The sequence below is a fragment of the Hemitrygon akajei genome, chromosome 32 (assembly GCF_048418815.1).
Source record: "Hemitrygon akajei chromosome 32, sHemAka1.3, whole genome shotgun sequence".
NCBI lineage: Eukaryota > Metazoa > Chordata > Chondrichthyes > Myliobatiformes > Dasyatidae > Hemitrygon > Hemitrygon akajei.
In genome coordinates, this window is record NC_133155.1 from 23,631,551 (window position 1) to 23,651,537 (window position 19,987).

The 19,987-nt window shown below is 40.4% G+C and overlaps 1 protein-coding gene across 2 annotated transcripts in view; it reads right to left on the reverse strand.

Moving 5' to 3' along the window:
* rspo1 (R-spondin 1) overlaps window positions 1-19,987 on the reverse strand; it is a 169,783-nt gene that overhangs the window by 41,961 nt on the left and 107,835 nt on the right. For both annotated transcript variants that reach the window (XM_073034718.1, XM_073034719.1), the window contains exons 4-5: window positions 17,828-17,977; window positions 15,618-15,806 (exon numbers count right to left, since the gene is read on the reverse strand). In XM_073034718.1, coding sequence (XP_072890819.1) covers window positions 15,618-15,806; window positions 17,828-17,977 — 339 coding nt within the window. The remainder of the gene's footprint in view (window positions 1-15,617; window positions 15,807-17,827; window positions 17,978-19,987) is intronic.

Below are 19,987 nucleotides of genomic sequence, written 5' to 3' on the forward strand. Positions count from 1 at the left end.
AATCGAAGTACATATCAACCAATTCTCCTTTGTCTAGCTTGCTTATTATTTCTTCAAAGAATGCCATCAGATATGTCAGGCAAGATTTTTCCTTAAGGAAGTCATGTTGGATATGGCCTATTTTATTATATGCCTCCCGGCACACCGAAGCTACCTCCTTAACAATCGACTCTAACATCTTCCCAACCACTGAGGTCAGACTAACTACCCTATAATTTCTTTTCTTCTGCTTCTCTCCCTTCTTGAAGAATAGAGTGACATTTGCAATTTTCCAGTCATCCGGAATCGTTCCAGAACCTAGTGATGTTTGAAAGATCATTACTAATGCCTCTAAAATCTCTTCAACCACCTATTTCAGAACCCTGGGGTGTACACCATTTAGTCCAAGTGACGTATCTACTTTCAGACTTCACAGTTTCCTAACAATCTTCTCCCTAGTAATGGTAACTTCACATATCTCATGACCTCCTTACACTTGGAACTTCCATCATACTGCTAATGTTTTCCATAGTGAAGACTGATGCATTATACTTATTCAGTTCTTCTACCATTTCTTTATCCCCCATTACTACCTCTCTAGCATCGTTTTCCTGTGGTTCAATATCCACTCTTACCTCACTTTTACACCTTAGGTATCTAAAGAAAGTTTTGGTACTACCTTTAATGTTATTGACTAACTTACTTTCATATTCCATCTTTACCTTCTTACTGACTTTTTTAGTTACCTTCTGTCGGCACTTAAAAGCTTCACAATCCACTAACTTCTCACTAGTTTTTGCTGTGTTATATGCCCTCTCTTTGGTTTTTATGTTGGCTTTAACTTTGCTTCTTAGCCATGGTTCTGTCATCTTGTGTTTAGAATACTTCTTCCTCTTTGGGATATATATATCCTTTGACTTCCGCATTGCTTCCAGAAACTCCAGCCATTGCTGCTCTTTCATCATCCCTGCCAGTGTTGTTTTCCTTTTTATTCTGGCCAACTCCTCTTTCAAGCCTCTGTAATTTCCTTTAATCCACTGTAATACTGATACATCTGACTTTAGTTTCTCCTTCTCAAATTTCAGGATGAATTTGATCATATTATGATCAATTCCTAAGGATTCCTTTACCTTAAGCTCTTTTATCAATTCTGGTTCATTACATTCATTCTAAACTTGTTATATGTAAATGTCTGCTTAAAATCAAACCTTTGACTTACATATTCAATACTGGTAAGATAAGGGAAGACCTGATGATGTATAAAAAGTCTCCCTTAGCCAATGTGAACTAAATTATGTGGCATTTTTGACAGATGATTTCTATTCATTGTCGAGATTGCGATCACTACACTTCCAGAAGTCATAAAAGTTATTTCCAGAATACCAATCCAAATTCTAAAGCCTAGATGTAAAGAAAGATGAAATGTTATGTTCAATTATTGAAGTTTGAGGTAGACTGTCTTTTTGTATCAGTCAGTTAAAGCCAGCTCTTAATTCTGTTCAAGAACATAAATGCTAAGTCAGACCTTTAAGTACTTTGGATGAAACTTTCATTGTATCTTTCCCCTATTCAGTTTCACTTAGGTTGATTTTATGCTCAAAACTGAATACACACATCATGAACTGCAGTGCCTGTAAAACGTAATCATAAGAAAACTGCAGTAAAGATTTTGTATTGCTGGTTTTGGACAGTCCCCAAGAAGGGCATGACTGGAAAACAAGAGATGGGTTTTCAATGCACTGGACTCAATTCAACAGTATTTTTATTGCAATGAATCCAAGAGATACAGGAAGTAAGGTGATGTATTGTCTAATGTATTGAAATGAATCAGAATATTACATCTCCTGCAGAGTGCACATATTGTGCCAAGTCATAAAGCTACAAAACTAAGCATGCTCTGAATGAATACATAGCTAAGTATAAACGGGGTGGGGAAACCCTCTACATCTGCAACACTCTTTCCCAATGGTCCTTCAGTGATGGTTGTGACTTCAGCCTGAAGCGGGCCCTGGAGACGAAGGAAAGAGAACGAGTCTCTCACGCGTGCTGTTCTTATATTCCTGAGGTGCCCAGAACTGGAAACTGGTGCCGTGGCACGCGAGGCAACCAATGGGAAAGTGCTGCTGCATCCTTTGAAAGAGCCAATTAACAAACGAGACAACGGAAGAGGCTTTTGACCAGCAGATATGCCAACCCCTCGCATAACACTGGCATTGACTTATGACTCCTCCACTGCTTTATGAGGTCTTGCACAAGTTCTCAGGATATTGTTGTCGATGGTAAAGAATAGCCACTGTCTCCTCAGGTGTATAAACTGCCCATTATCTCTTTCTCAGACGCCTGATGATGTTTGGAATTTGTGCTTACAACTAATTATAATAGATTCTGAAGAATTCAAGCACTTGAAAAGGTGGAAGATGAACTGCAGGGAAAAAGGTGGGCTGAAGAATCCCATTAACAAGGGTGAAGAGAGAATGAACGGAAAACAAACCAATCTGGAGAAGAGACATAAGCAGGCAGTTCGTCTAAAATGCTCGATCAATTTAGGATCATCCTTCAAGACTCTGGGCAGGTTTCTGAGAAGCCTGTATAATCTTAAGTCAAGACCATGTTGTTTAACAAATAAATATGGATTAACCATTAAGGATATTCATGAAACTGAAATTATCGGAGAAATTGTGCAGATTGAAATTGATCCACTTAGCCACATGGTCTGCACACGATCAGCTTGAATGGGTCCTTAACAGTGTTAGCGAGCAGAGAGATCTTTGGATCCAAGTTCATAGCTCCTAGGTTGATAAGGTGGTTAAGAAAGCTTATGGAATGCTTGCTTTTGTTTATCAAGGCACTGAGTTCAACGGTCAAGAAGATACTTCGCAACTTTATGTAACACCTTGGGAAAGGTTTCACTGCTAAAGCAATGGTCTTTCTGTAGAAGCAGTGTTTGGGTTATGGTTGGAGATAATGGGTCCTTTGTTTGGTGTGAGATGAAGAGAGAAGACACTGAAGAGGACCAGCTGTACGATTTGACCAGGTGGGGAGATTGTGATTCGATGGAGCCAGGCGGCGAGATTAACTGAGGATCGGTAAATTGAGCTCCAACTGGTGAACATTTGACTGTTTAATTATAATGGGCCCTTTTTGTTTCCTTTACTAACCCTTTAGTTAAGATTCATAAATATGATTCCTTTAATCTTATGCAGCGTGTTTTCTGTTGTTTCTTGGCCCTGAATCGTAACAGGGTTGTAAATTACACAGCATCCACACAAACTTGGGAGAGCAGTCTCAATCTCACAGGTTCCGCGAGACCTGAGAGTGTCTTCCCTGGACTTACGCAGCCAAGAAAACCAGCGGGGTTTCATTTATAAAACTCTGGTTAGGCCACATCTGGAGTACTGAATATAGTTCTAGTCACTCCACTATAGGAAGGACATTGAGCCTTTGGAGGGGGTGCAGAAGAGGTTTACCAGGATGTTGCCTGGTTTAGAGGGCACCTGCTCTCACACGAGGCTGGATAAACTTGGGCTGTTTTCTCTGGAGTGTCGGAAGCTGAGGGGAGATCTGATATAGGTTTATTAGATTATGAGAGACATAGATAGAATGGACAGAGAGTATTTGTTTCCCAGGGTTGAAATGTCTAATCCCAGAAGGCAGGTATTGAAGGTGAGAGGGGGTAGGTTCAAGGAGGATATGAGAGGTAAGTCTTCTACTCAGAGAATCATGGATGCCTGGAATGCAGTGCCTGATATGGTGGTGGAGGTAAATCTTAGAAGCTTATATTAGAGGCTTTTAAGAGACGCTTGGATGGGCACATGGATGTACGGAAAATGGAGGGATATGAACATGGTGTAGGTACGAGGGAATAGTGTTTGGGTGTTTTTGATTTGCTTTTTAGCTAGTTTGGCACAACATTGTCAGCCAAATGCTTTGTACCTGTGCTGTAATGTTCTATGTACTACATGTACATTGAAATGAAGTTAATAGAGTGAAACTGCCTATATAGATCTGCCTATTTGATTTCAATATGATAAAAATCAAATGGTTTCTATAATATGAGGATAATTCATCCTGTTGAATACCATCTGGATCATGAAATAGAGTTCTTTTCTCGCATTGGCATTTCACAAATAGTTGTCTTGAATTGCCTAATCTGTTCTTTTATCCTTGATTCCTGTATCTACCCATTATTTGATTACCTCATCAATCAGTTCTCCTCTTAATTAGATAAATTTATGTTGCTTTCTTTAAAATAGTGGAGGCTGAGTTCTGTAAAATTAAGAGAATTACAGAGAGTAAGTGATTCATTTCCCTTAGTAAAGGAGCCAGCAACCAAGAATATAGATTTAACAAAATTGGAAGAAAGAGTTGAAGAGATATGAGGAGAAATATTTTCAGCCAGAGGATGATAAGGATTTGCTACTCATTGCTTAAAATAGCGGCAAAGGCTAAAACTCTCATTTTGGAAATAAAACTTAAAGAACCATGACTTATTGAGCTATGGAAGGTGGATAATTCTGCTTCTTGGAACTGACACAATGAACCTAATGCATTCATTCAGTTTCTTTGCTTTTCTAAGATTCTACGAGCTGCAGTGGGATTTTGAGTTTGACTACTGAATGGACCGCTTGTATAATAAAGATGAACTCTTGACCTCGTCTGGGCTCTTGCAGATTTTTGGCTACCTACATGGTACTTGCTCTGTAACTGTAACTGTATGCCATGTTCTGCATTTGGCCTTTGCTTTTCCCTTGTACTACCTCAATGTACTTACATTGTAAAATGATCTGTCGGAATGCCATGCGAAGCAAGAATTTTCACTACCTCAGTACATCTGATAATAATAAACCAATTACCATTTATCAATTAGTTATGGGAGAGAATGTCTGCCTCCATTTAAAGTAATTTCATTGAAATAAATAATACTTGCATTATGACAGCAACATAATGATGCTATTAATTGTGTGGAATCACACTGACAGCAGATAATTCCTCAAATACCCGAAAGGCCTGAATGACTGAAAGTAAGTGTGTTTTTGAGAGTGAGTGCACTGGGAGGAGAAGTACAATGGCACGCATGAGAAACTTTCCGGGATCAAGCGCTGTCTTCAAATGCATCCCAGCAAGTGTTCTCATCTGGGGCCTCATGACATCCCTGGGTTGGAGCTCATGCTGTTGTGGGTCTGGATTAAGTGTGTCTTCCTCTTCTTCCTGCTCATTCTGGTGGCTTTTATCTCCCACTCCTACATCCTAGCTGCTCATACTCCATTCTCTCTATCTCTGCAGATAATGCCTGACACTATTGACTGACCATGTTATTTACTGCATAGCAGACAATGACAACCAGGATACTCAAGGTGGGGAAAACAAATAATACTCTTGTTATAGAGGGGTTGGATTCTTGGAAGGCCAATTGTATCACAATTTTCTACAATGCAAAACTCTACTTCCCATTGAATCCTCTGTTGTCAGTGGGCAAGTGTATCTGCAGGATGTTCTTCTCTCAACAACAACGATGTGTTCATAACAGGGAAGGCCACCTATGAAGTTGTGTTGGCAGTTTCCAAAGCCAATGTCTGAATTGGCCAGCAGCTAAAATGGAGACGCAAGTGGCTATAGATATTTATTCCCCCCACCCCCCAGCCTTTAGTTTGAATGGAGATAGACACTTTTAAACACACAACAAATTACATTTGGAGCTCTGATCAGAATGGAGAGATGATAAAGGTTCTCTAATGATGGATGGAAACCACACATTTTCAGAACACACTTTCCTGCGGAAGATTATTTTGTGGGTTGTACATGGTAGATATAAAGTGCATGTGAGAGTGGTCTGCAGGTGCTTTCAGAAGGTTGTTTTCTGTCTTCTTTGGATAGACAATCATGATGCTTCCTGTTCTGGAATGGGACCTCTCTAAAGCTGGGATGCAAGACAAACTGTGAGTTATAGCACATTCTATTGAGACCTGGAATGAATCCAAGGCTAGGAAGCTGAAAGTGACGACAAGCTTGAATTTGAGAGTTGCCCAGTCTTTGTGTGATCACATAATTTACAGTCTCAGGGATGTCAGTGAGATCTCTTAGATGCATCATTTCTTCACTATGAAGTCGAGACAAGGGTGTGTCTTCCTGCAAAGCCCGTGTGGATGAAGATATTAATCTTGGACCTGCTGCAGCTCCATCAACTGTGTCATCATGCCAATTGAGTCAATAACAAAAGTATCTGTAGATGCCTTTCCTTTTTTGTATAATAAGCAATATTGAATACAAATAATAATTGTTACTTTAAGGGTGCGGCTCCTTTAAGGATTGAGTCATTGATATTATGTCCAAAATTTTAATACCCTTCCAAGTGCTTATAGATGCTATTAAAACCTGTTTTGCAGTGTGAACACTCCTTTGTTTCCTTCTGCCTAAATATACAAAATGACAGTAGCATAAAATATCAGCAAGTAAACTGTTTATATTGATGGAATGATGTTATTACAAAACCATAAATTTTTGTACAGCTGAAAGCTCTTTTACTGCAAATTCCTGAGGTGCAAATAAAAGAATTTTAATATATTGATGCGTGCATAACATTAGGCTCAATGGTCACTGGATGTCGAACAAGTCTAGCAATGCAGACAGTCTTTGCAGTTCTCTGAATACATTCTCCATTTTATTGTGTTTATTTATATCTTTTTTGTCAGTATTTAATAATTTTGTTTTTGTATTACGTGGTTCAAAAGTCTGCTTCCAGAATCCCTTGCCTTCATAGAGCTTTACATCAGAAAAAAATACTTCCCTTACACATTGGCTTCACTTTCAAGCGACAATATGAAGTTTTGCCCTCTCAGCTTATCAAAGTTCAAAGTTTGAGTAACTTATATTATCAAAGTATATAGTAACATCATATACAACCCTGGGATTCATTATCAATCAATGGTTATGGCTTTTTCCCAATTTATTTTATTATAAGTCCTCACAAGTTTTATTGCTCTGTCAAGCACTCTTCACTTTCTCAGTTTTAGAGTAAAGCATCAAATTTTCTAAATGTTTCATATTACTGCTTTAGAACAACTAAACCCTTTATATTTTCTGTATTGGCTTCAACATCGTCTCTGAAGCATCCAAAATTAACTTTGTTCTAAATGTAGCTTAAAAAATTATGTGTGTAAGTTTACTGTTACATCTGTAGTCTAGTTGTTCACACACACACACACACACACACACACACACACACACACACACACACACACACACACACACACACACACACACACACACACACACACACACACACACACACAAAATGCTAAAGGAACTCAGCAGGTCAGGCAGCATCCATGGAAATGGACAAACAGTTAATGGTTTGGGCCAAGACCCTTCTCCTTTCCATAGATGCTATCTGATCTGCTGAGATCCTCCAGAAATTTGTGCGTGTGTTGCCTAGGATTCTAGCTTTCCTCTTCTACAGATATAAAAACTTGTTTTATAAAATCCACTTCTGATATTTTAAGATATAACTAAATATATTTTCTCTCACGTACCATTTCATACTTGTTCAAAGTAAGTTTCATTTCACATTCATCTCGCCAACCTCCTTACAAGTATACGCCATGTAGATATTGCAAATAGTAGTGTCCACAGTTATTGGATGGAATATTAACCTTCTGAGATGGAATGGAGAAAAGGGAATTTTAAGTGTGTTGGCAATGGTTAGATGGGTGGAAAAAAAAGATCAAGTCCAATATTGTTTTTTTTTACTGGAGGTGGGTCAGTCACCAAAATATCTTGGTGTCTATCTCCATTTTATTGTGTGTGAAAGAATGGTTGTAACTAATGACTGTTTCTTTATGATTGTCACTTCTTCGGAGAATATATCAAGTGACTAACTGTTGACTCTGTTACAGAATTCACTTGTAGTAATTTCCACAGGCAGTCTATGAAATGCATTGAGTAAACCATGCACATTCTTACTGAGCCCCTGGGTCTTGAGTAGATAAATCTGTACATTCATTCAAGTGCATTTCCCTCTGAAAGCACTGAGGGTAGTTGGTATGCTCGGCTTCATAGGCTATGACATTGATAATGAGAGTTGGGACAACATATTGCAGATAAGCAAAACATTGGTTAGACCTGACCTGAGTATTGTGCATATTTCTGGTTACCAGGAAGGATGTGGTAGCATTGGTGAGGGTGCAGAGGATATTGACCAGGATACTATCTGGAATGGAGAGTGGAAGTCATAAGGAGAGGACGGGAAGGCTGGGCTTATTCTCTCTTCAATTTATGGGCTGAGGATTGACCTTTTAGAAGTTTATGAAATTATGAGGGTCATTGATTGAGTAAATAGTCAATATTTATTTTTCCAGTTTGCGGAGTCTAGAACTAAAGACCACTGGCTTCAGGTGAGAGGGGAGAAATTTAAAGGTAAAATTAGGACAAAGTTTTATTTGTCACAAGTACAATGAAACACAGAGTGAAATGTGTTATTTGCGACAATCAAACAGCGAGGATCGTGCTTGTGCAAGTGTCACCACACTTCTGCCGCCAATATAGCATGCTCACAACTCACTAACCCTCACTATACGTCTTCGCAATGTGGGAGGAAACCAGAAAACTGGAGAAAACCCATGCGGTCACGGGAAGGACATACAAGCTCCTTATGGACAGGAGTGGGAATCAAACCCTGATCTTACAGTTGGTGCTGTAGAGTATTGCACTAACTACTATGCTACCATGCCACGTGAAGGAACTCTAAGTGGTAAATTTTCACAGAGAAGATGATGAATGTCTGTAATCAGCTGTCAGAGAAGATGCAGTTATAATGTTTAAATGACATTTGTTCATGTACGTTGATAGGAAAGGAGTAAAGGAATACAGACCTAAAGCAGACACATGGAATTAGCATAGTTGCCGTGGACGAGAGGGCTGAATAAATCATTTTCTGTACTGTAATGTTTCTACAATTCTTTAACTTTATTTGTTGTAACTGCATTTTTATTTTTTAATCTCAAACAGAGTGTCCGTCCCATCAGGTAAAAGCAGGTAGAGAGGCAGCATCCACTGTCTTTTAAGCCGTTAGTGAATCGGGAAGTGGAACTGTGTTTGTTCCAAGCTCAATACACTGACCTCCAGATAATTCTCTGACATGAACTACTTGCCATCTGCCCAGTAAATATCTGGCTGGCCTTTGTATAGGAAACATTATGTATGGCTTTCCTACTTAACTATTCTCCTGCTCCATGTTCCTCCTTAACTCACTCCACAGTCCTCAGTAAATGTCAGAACATAAAACTGTAAGGAATAACATTAACTAACGCTCACTAAAGACACTTACCAGTGCAAAGGATATGCATATCACAGTAAGCACAGCAACTCTGGAAGTCAGTATTGCAATCATTTTCTTAAACCCATAGACTATCTGACCAGATTTTTGTCGAACCATCATACCCACGAACCCATGAATACAACCTCTCTTTTTGTTTTGCACTGATTTTAAAAAATGTTTTTACATATTTCTTCTTATAATTTCATCTAATTTTTTTTGTATTGCACTGTACTGCTGCCGCTAAACAACATTTTGATGATATACAGTACTGTGCAAAAGTCCTGGGCACATATATATAGGAGGGATGCCTAAGACTTATCCACAGTACCGTATTTGTCAGCACGGGGCAGAGAGCGAGTTTGTAAATATGACAGGACCAAAGGATGTTGACAACGATGAGGTGGAGCACTGCGGGAGGTATGTAGGACAGATGGCAAAGAAGGGGTGCCAGGGGCAGGGAGGGGATTTGCTGGCACAGGTGCAGACACACTTAGCCCTGAGATACCAGGCAAGGACCTTTGATTCCAAACAATTGGCTTATTGATCGTAACAGAATGTCTCTCTTTTGCTTCATGCACCCTCCCCTCTCCCTTTCCCATTTCCGAACCATGATACCCCTCTCCCTGCCCACTTCCCACTCTCAAACCACAATAAAGAGCCATAAGAGAATCAGGTTTATCATCAATCACATATGTCATGAAATTTCTTTTTTTTTGTGACAGCTGTATAGTACAATATATAAACTTACATAAGATTATAAACCTAATTTAGATTCTGATTTTGTACCTAAATGGTCAGTAAAATGATCAGAACAGCTTGTCATGTGTTTTCATTAATTGCTCATCCATAATCCATTAATGGGCTTTCCCCAGTGCCATTGCTTTACCAGGTACAGGGATGATTTACTCAGAATCAAACACAAAATTACAGCTAATAATCAACTGAACACAACACTTTGGCACCATGAGTAGAGCCACTGCCTCATAGTGCCAGAAGCCCGGGGTCAGTCCTGAACATGCCCCCTGCCTGTGTGGACTTTTAAAAATTTCCCTGTGACTACGTTCTTTCTTCAGGATGCTCTAGTTGATGCCTATAGCCCCGAGACAAATGGTTCAAGCAGGCTGATTGGCCACTGTAAACTAGGCCTGATGTGTAGGTTTGTGATAAAATCGGGGAGAACTGATGAGAATATGAGGGAATTTTGTTTTTAAAATGCAGGATTAGTGTAAATGTGTGATTGGTGGTTGACATAAACTCTGGGCTGAAGGGCCTGTTGTCATATTGTACGTATCTTTAAATGTCTCTTTGATAATATCGCCCAACCTCCAATAGGCTGACCATCACTATAAAATTGCCCCTAAAAATGGTTGGTAAGTGATGTGACTACTTCACCTCATCATAGCACGTACAGTTGAGTTAGAAATAGACTTATTCATAGAGCTTCTCTGTTCTACATACAGACTTACAAACTGAGATATTTTTAGATAGAGTAATTAAAATTTGGGTGGCGGCTTAGAAATACATCTCTACCAAAGGAGGTGTAAAGCACTCCTTTCCTCCACTAGCCTGCAGGCCACCCTTTGGCAAGGTATACACCTGCTTAGCACCCCACCCCCCGATCAGGGTCACATGAAGCCAAGTGGATGGTCATATGAGCAGCTGGTGCATGTCTCTAATCCTGGCTAAATTACTATTGATGCTAGACAGACAATCTCTGAAAAGTATTGATAATGGCTTGGATTATCCATCTTGTAAAGACATTGCCCTGAAGAAGACAATGGCAATCCACTTCTGTAGAAAAATTTGCCAAGAACAATCATGGTCATGGAAAGAACCATGATCGTCCATGGCATATGACACAGTACATAACGAACAAACAGATTAACATTGCTTTAAGTTACAAGCTGGGTCTTTAACACAGTTTAGTGATATTATACCAGCTGTTATTGTTCTAATATTTATGTTGTCCAGCAAAGCATTCTGTTTCTGGAAGAAAGGCTTACGCTGTTATTACTGGTGACTGTTACTCTCTTCCGGATGTTATGGCTCTAAAAAGGTATTTGACAGACTGGAGCCAAAATAAATGAAAGAAAGCTTTGGCAAATCTAATTTCTCAAGGCTGATGTTCTGCTGCATACATAATAAAATTAAACAAGCGCATGCAGACTGAGAGACCTATTAATAAAAGACTTCTCATCAAAACAAACCTTCTCACTGGCCTCATAGAAACAGTGCCCACCATTTTCCACAAGGAAATCTGGCAAAAACAACTACTCTGCTGACTCCCATAAATCTGTAAAAAGGAGTTTTTGACCCTGCACAGAATAGCAGAAAGAAAATACAAGTTATAGCTGGAGGGAGGTAAAAAATAGAGACGAGTCTCAATCATTCTGAACTTCCCCTTTAACCTCCTGGTTCCCCTAAAGCCCTTTTCACTTTAAATTCTGACTGAAATTGAAAGCAATGTTGAGTTGGAATTTATAGAATTACAGATCTTATTACATTGAATATTCAGTATAAGATTTTTTTTTGGTGAGAAATATTTTTCATCTGCAACTTTCATTATATTAGATAGAGGATTAATTCCACACAGTCCACCATGTATGCATAATAGCAACTAAATCTCCACCAGATCAGCAAGAGCGGTTCAAGATCTTGGGGATCTGGACAATGATAGCAAGATGGCATTGGTATGTCACTCTGGTCACCCATAGTCAGTCACAAATAAGAAGCTGGAATCACATGTAAGACCAGGATGGCAGACAACACCATGATTACCAGTAAACTAATAGGGATTTGTCAGAAAATAAAGGCTTTGAGTCCACTTTGCAGCAATAGGTTTCAAGCTATCATTTATTCCATCCAACTCAGAGCTTCTGATGGTCAAATTTACTCTTGTAGTCGCTAGGATATCAGGCCAGCACAGTAAAAGGCACGTAGAAAGTGAGAAAGCAATTTTGTTCAGATCAAATACATGTCTTGACACTGAAGTGCTCCCAGAAGGGGAAGGGTATCAGGAGTGAGCAAGGCATTTGATGGTATGGGTTGGTGCAGGGAGATATTGGTAGAGAGGATAGCAATAGGCGGTGATGTGGTTCATGCAGTGCACTGGGAATGAGAGTCTAGAAATAAATGGCGCTGTGGGCTGCTGCTCGGGATATTATGAAAATCTGTGAATGCTATAAATCCAAGCAGCACACACAAAATGCTGGAGGAACTCAGCAGGCCAGGCAGCATCTAAGGAGAAGGGTAGCAGTCGACGTTGCAGGCCAAAACCCTTCACCCGGACTGAGGAAGAAAAAATTCTATCAACCTCCGCTTTGAATATACTCAATGACTTGGTCCCCACAACTATATGTGGCAATGAATTCCACAGATTCACCACCCTCTGGCTAAAAAAAAATCTTCATTTCTGTTCTAAATAGATGTTCCTCTGTTCTGAGACTGTGCCCTCTGGTCCTAGACTCTAGATTAATTATCTCTGAACCCCATTCTTCTGCTTTTGTTCCATAACCTTTGACATTGTTACTAATCAAGAACCTACCAACCTCCACTTTAACATACCCAATAACTTGGCCTCCACAGACACCCTCTGGCTAAAGAAATTCCTCCTCATCTCTGCTCTAATGGGATGCCCTTCTATTATAAAGTGACATCTTTCTATATGTTCTTAAGTTTATCGTTCGTAAAAAAATTATTTTCTTCAAACCTATTGCATGATTTTCCACTTCAAAATGTAGATTCAATTTTGTGCTAAACATAAATAAGATAAAAGGCATTTCTATACAGTACTTTGCCAAGTCTTAGCTGGGATGCCTAAGACTTTTGCACTGTCCTGTATTTGTCAATGTAGAATGGAGAGCAAGTTTGTAGATCTGGCAAGAGCAAAGGATTTTGGGATGGAATGCCATGGGAGGGGTACGCGCCAGGTAGCAGAGGGGATGTCGGGGTGGGAGGTGATGCGGATGCAGACCCACACAACCCTGAAACATCAAGCAAGATCATTTGATTGCAAACAATTATTTCTAGATCATTACAGAATGTTTCTCTGGTGCTTCCCTCTCCCTTCCCCTTTTCCCCACCATGATTCCCTTCTCCCTCCCCTCTTCTCACTATCAGTCCACAATAGAGACAGATACCAGAACCAAGATGATCACTGCAAAACATTATGCCATGTAAATTTTGAGGAAAAAAGGAGATGTAAGGCAGAATGACTCTGCAAATCCTCACCTGGACTTCACCGGACTGGGCAACACAACAGTGTAGCAGATTCTCATTGACTGCAGAAGGCTTGAGTGGCTTGTCAAACTTTTGTTTTGTAGTGTTCTTCCATTAAATTCAAAACAGTTCCACACAGTTGAAGATCACAGGCAAGACCACATTTTTTTTTTACAAATATTTGGAAGCACACAATGTTAAGCATGAGAACAGGAGAACACCATTTCTCCATTGTCACACCATTCAATTCATGAGTGACTTGTACATCATCTCTAACAGCTATACCAGTAATAATGATAGATCAATAACAACATAGGGCTCAGCAGTCCTGAAGTGCCTGTGCATTTTATGTCATGGGTTAAAATTATTTTCTTTGGGCTTGAAAATCTATTTTTCATAACAAGCTAAATTTATGTGGGAGTTGTAACACCTCATTTTCTATATGAGTAGCTTCCTCAGGAAAAGTTAGGAGATTCATGGAAATGATTCAAGATTGAATGGCTTCTCGTATGAAGAGCATTTGAACACTCTGGGCTTGTATTCACCAGAATTCACAAGAATGAGCGGTGACCTCATTGAAACCAATCAAATGGTAAAAGCTCATGGTTGAGTGAATGTGGAGAGGATAATTCATATGGCAGGAGAGTCTAAGACCAGAGGACACAGTCTCAGAAAGGAGGGGCATCCTTTTAGAAGGGTGATGAAGAGGAATTTTTTTAGCAAGAGATTGGTGAATATGTGGAATTCTTTGCCAGAGGCAGCAGTGGGGGGCCAAGTCCTTATATATATTCATGGCAGAGGTAGATCAATTCTTGATTGGTCAGGACATGAATGAATAGGGAGAGAAAGCATGAAACTAGGGTTGAGAGGAAAATTGGTTCAACCATGATGAAATGGTGGAGCAGACCCAATGGGCCGGATGGCATAATTTTGCACCTTTGTCTTATGGTACTTGCATGAACATTGATTTCTCTATTTTCCAGTAACTTCTCACCCCTTCCCTTCTCTCTTTTCCCATTTCCCATTCTGGTTCCTCTCTTATCCCTTCTCTTCTTTTCACCCGCTTATCACCGTTTTCTGATGCCCCTTCCTCCTTCGCTATATTCCATGGTCCACTGTCCTCTCCTATCAGATTCCTTCTTCTTCAGCCTTTTACCTCTTCCTCCTATAATCTCGCAGCTTCTTATTTCATCACCCTTCCTGCACCTGCCCATCTGAACTCACCTATCTCTTGCCAGCTTGTAGTCCATCCCTTCCCCCACACTCCCCTTCTGGCCTCTGCCCCCTTTCTTTCCAGTCTTCATGAACAGCCTTAGCTCAAAATACCGACTTGCACAGATGCAGCCTGACTTGCTGAGTTCCTCCAGCACTTTGTGTTGCTTAAGTTTAGACTGCTTGTTTAATATAAAAAAAGTACTTTGAATTTGATGACAATTATCATATGCTAAAAAGTAATAGCTTTCTTCAATCAAGGGCATCATCTTGATTCGAACAGGCAAAAGCTATTGTTGGTTAATTGATCAATGAAGAATAAAGTCTAACACAAGAGTTAAAACAAGGACTGAAATCACAAACAAGAGAAATTCTTCTGATGCTGGGAATCTGAACAACACACATAAAATGCTGGAGGAACTCAGCAGGCCAGGCAGCATCTATGGAAAAAAAGTACAATCCACATTTCGAGCCTGGCTGCTGGACTCCTTCAGCATTTTGTGTGTGTTGCTCCAATGACTGAAACATTCCTTTTAATTTTGGGTAGGTCTGACTAGAATTGTAATCACAAACAACACCCCCTTCCAAACTTTGCTCCCATTCCCCACCCGGCATTTTGTTTGGTTGTGTTGGCTGATTGATAGGTTGTCTGTGAAATGACTTTTAAAATAAACCTTTGTTGGCATTGTTTCTGCAGCGGCCAGGTGGTCAGCCGCAAAGATCAGATCAGCTGTTGGACTTATATTTTATACAACAAGGATTTTCTGTGTTTTTAATGGATCACCTCAGTTAGCATTCGTGAATTGTTGCCACTGCGTTAACAGATCGAGTTGGATGAAATGTTGGGTTCATGGTTGGAGTCATTTGAGATAATTTGTTTATATTCATCACTTACCATTTGAGCATGGCTTTCGCTGCACCGTGCAACTTCTGCTCTCTCTGACTGGGGAGCACGTCACATCTTCTGATGCAGGCTTCTGGAGAACTTGCCTGGTCCTCGTTTCAGTGCCCCTTTTGAATCCACATAACTTCTCTTTCTTGGTACACGGACCCCAGGCGCTCCACTCACTCAGCTCACAGGGAGCTGTGAAATATTAAGGAATGCATGTTACGAATCATTTAAAAAAAACAAAATTTTCTCCTTAAAGTCTGGTTTAAAATTAGAATCAAAAAACCACATAAATGTTCTGCAGGAGCTTATCTGAGAACATTGCTTAATCTATGGGTTTTAAATTTATAAGTGACTTTGCGCAGGTAGATCAGTTTGCTTGCAAACTCATTTGAGTCTGTCTGGAATGAAAGAGTTTTACTCAGATTAGTTTAAGAGTCAACCAATGGATTTTCTCTTTCTATCTTTAGCTGTTCTCAAGGTCCAGACCAAGTGGACAGCGACTGGGAATGATCAGTGATAGGCAGTGTTGAATTAGCTCAGAAACATGATTTTATCTCAACAAGGTAGAGCAGCAGGCACAACTGTGATCTTCAAGACACCAAACTCATTTTTTAACCTCTGCTAAGCACTTGTCAGTCACTGCATCGAAATGTAATTGCACAAACTATGACTGAGAATATTAAACTGCGCAAATATTTTCGAAGATGTTTTCAAATGAGTGGTATTCTAGGTATTCTAGTATTCAGTTTCTTCAAAAGGGTAACAGATATACCAGTGCCCAAGAAGAGGACTGTGAGCTACCTTGGTGACTATTGACCAGTAGCACTCGCACCTACGGTGATGAAATGCTTTGGGAGGTTAGTCTAGTTAGAATCAGCTCCTGCTCAGCAAGGATCTGGCCCCACTGCAAGTTGCTTAACGCCATAAAAGGTCTACAGCAGATGCAATCACAATGGCTTTTATGCGGCCTTAGATCACCTGGACAGTACAAACACTTATGTCAAGATACTGTTCATTGACTATCGCTCAGCATTTAACACCATCATTCCCACAGTCCTGATCAAAAAGCTACAGAACCTCTGTATCTCCTTCTGCAACTAGATCCTCGACTTCCTAACTGGAAGACCATAATCTTTACAGATTGGTAATAACATATCCTCATCGCTGACAATCAACACTGACACGCCTCAGGAATGTCTGCTTTGCCCACTGCCCTATTCTCTCTATACCCATGACTACGTGGCTAGGCATTGCTCAAATGCCGACTATAAACTTGCCATAATACAACCATTGTTGGTAGAATCTCAGATGGAGATGAGAGGGTGTAAAAGATCAAAGTATGCTAGCCAGTTGAGAGTTGTCGCAGCAACAACCTTGCATTCAGCGAGAGTAAGTCCTAAGAGCTGATTGTGGACTTCAGAAAGGGTAAAATGAGGGAACATGAACCAATCCTCATAGAGGGATCAGAGGTGGAGAGAATGAGCAATTTCAAGTTCCTGAGTGTCAATATCTCTGAGGATCTAACCTGGCCCCAATATATCAATGTAGCTATAAAGAAGGCAAGACAGCAGCTATATCTCATTAGGAGTTTGAGGAGATTGGTTTTGCTACCTAAAACACTCGAACATTTCTCCAGATGTACCATGGAGAGCATTCTAATAAGTTGTATCACTATCTGGTATGGTGGGTTGGTGGGGGGGGGGTGGGTGGGATTGCTATGACACAGGATCAAAATAAGCTACAAGATGTTGTACAGAGTAGAGCAGAGGGCCAAAGATAAATCCTTGAGATACACTTGTGTTGAATATCAGCAAGGAGGAGGTGTTACTTCTGACTTGTACTGAATATGGTCTCCAAATTAGGCAATCAAGGATCCAGTTGCAGAGTGAGGTAAAGAGGCCCAGGTTTTGAAATTTGTTGGCCAGTACTGAGCCGAACTGTAATCAATAAACAACAGCCTGGCAAGGGTGTTGTTGTAGTCCAAGTAGTTCAAGGCTAAGTGGAGATCCAATGAGATGGCGTCCACTGTGGACCTGTTGCGGCGGTAGGAAAATGCAGTACGTCCAGGTGCCTGCACAAGCAAGAGTTAATCCTAGCTTTGATCAACCTCTCAAATTACTTAACCTGGGCCTATACATCACATCTAGACCAAGTATTTCTGTGGTAACATAAGAAGCTTTTTAGTAAGTAGAGTCAATCCGTTGTGTACTTACCAGCATGGCTACACTCCATGGTGCCATTTATGGCTGCAAACCCCTCTGGACAGCTGTCATAACATTTCCCTCGATGCAGGTACAGATTGTCTTTACATTTAGTACAAAAGTTTCTGCTAAAGCAGGCCTCACAGTTCTCAATTTTGCATTCTGCAAAGATAATGACAAGCACATTCTTAGTTGACAGTAGGACTTCGTATAAGGGTGCAATCCAAAGCAATTTTAACATTCAGGGTAACGTTATGTTTTCTGGGCTTGACAAGCTTTTCAAGCCCACAACCTCTATAAACTAGAAAGACAAGCGAAGAAATAGCACGGGAACCCCATCACTTAGAGGTGGCCCTTCAAGCCAGACACGATTCTGACTTTGAAATGTACATCAATGTTGCTAGGTTAAAATCCTGGAACTTCTTCCCTTACAGCATCATTGTTATGCCCATCTAAAGGATTGTGATGGGTCAAGATGGCTGCTCACCACCACCTTCTCAAGGGTAAGCAGTGATGGGCCATTAAATAAATGCTGGCTCAGTCTGCAATGCCCACATCCCTTGACTGAAGAACAACAGAACTCTTTTTTTTAACAATTATCTGGGAGTCTCTTTCATCAGCTCTTGACAGAGTGTTACACTGTGAATTTGACAATTGTGTCAGGTACACAGGCATGTAGAGCTACATGTGGAAACCCTGAAGATGCCATCAGTAATTTCGAACCCCTCCATTTTGCATTCTTCCCTGTGAATTAAATAAACCGAAGAGAAAAGGGATCTAGAGCTCTCCTGGCGTATATGATGAATAAACTCTTCTTGGCTTCCAGCTGGGTACAGGTATCGATTTTAACCGACGTTTAGATGACAAACTCGGCCATCTTCATCAGGGGCAATGCCTATTCTGATGGCATTTATACCCTCATCATCTATCCCTCCTAATTGGTTGGTCCTCATCCAATCAGGTATCCACTGAACCACCTTGCTTACAATTGTATTCCAGTCCTTACTTAGAGCGAGAATTTCTTCTCTGTTAAAATTCTTTTTCCTCTAGTTTTATTTCAACAGCTTCCTTTACCAGGCAGTACTAAAAGCCATTGAAGCAGCAGCACAGTAGTTTTGTGCTGTCAAAGTCAATCCTATGGCCACTGTGAATGCAATGTTCTGCTAACTCCAATTTCTCCAGGTAACCCGAAAGGATACACCTCCTATGCTTCTCGATGCAGTTTTCCACCACACACTCCACCTGGCTGATGGACGCTGCTCTGTATTCACAGTGAATCCTGTAAACTCTGTCTGTCCTAAGTCCCAGGTCACCTTTGACCTGCATAAGTTGTGATTTAAGCTTCCTTATGAATTTGTGGATAGCATTAATCTGATATTTCATCAGGATCCTAGTGACCCTTCCAGAAACCATGGAAACATAGGGAAGATCGACGGTTGCAATAGGTTCCTCCTCGTTGCTAGTTTTCCTAGTTTTTCAGTCATCCCTTTTAAGAGCCTGATTGATTTCCTGAAGCTTGTAGCCATTCTGTAGGAATGTCATGTGTAATCGTCTTAATTCCTCACGGAGACTCTAAGGGCCCAAAGTACTTTTCACACTGTAATCAAAGTAGTAAGAACTGCTCTACATTGGGGAGCGTGATTGTGGCTGTTAGTGTTGAGGTATAAGTCTGTGTGAGTGGGTTTCTGATAGATGCCATATCTGGAGCTACCATCTGATTTCCATTATATTAAAATGTCCAGGAAGGGAGGCTGTCTCCCTTTGCTGGGAGTTGTGAGCATCACATCATGAATTCAACTGATTTCGTTAAAAAAAAAAGAACCAGCATCTAGCTGACCCCAGAGGACATAATGGTCAGTTTCAACGTGGTGTCCCTGTTCATGAGAGTTCCCATTAAGGACAACTTGGTTCTCCTGCAGTCAAGGTTTGATAAGGGTATCATTGACCTTTTTGAATACACACTTACATCAATGTACTTCCTCTATAAGAGGAACTGCTATGGACAGATGGACATAGGGGCCATGAGATTGCCCTTGTCACCAGCTATTGCTAATTTCTACATGGAGGTCTTTGAGGAGAGGGCTCTGAATTCATTGCCCTTATGTCCCAAATGCTTCTTCAGATAATGTCCATGACACCTTCATAGTGTGGCCTCATAGACTCCAGGCACAC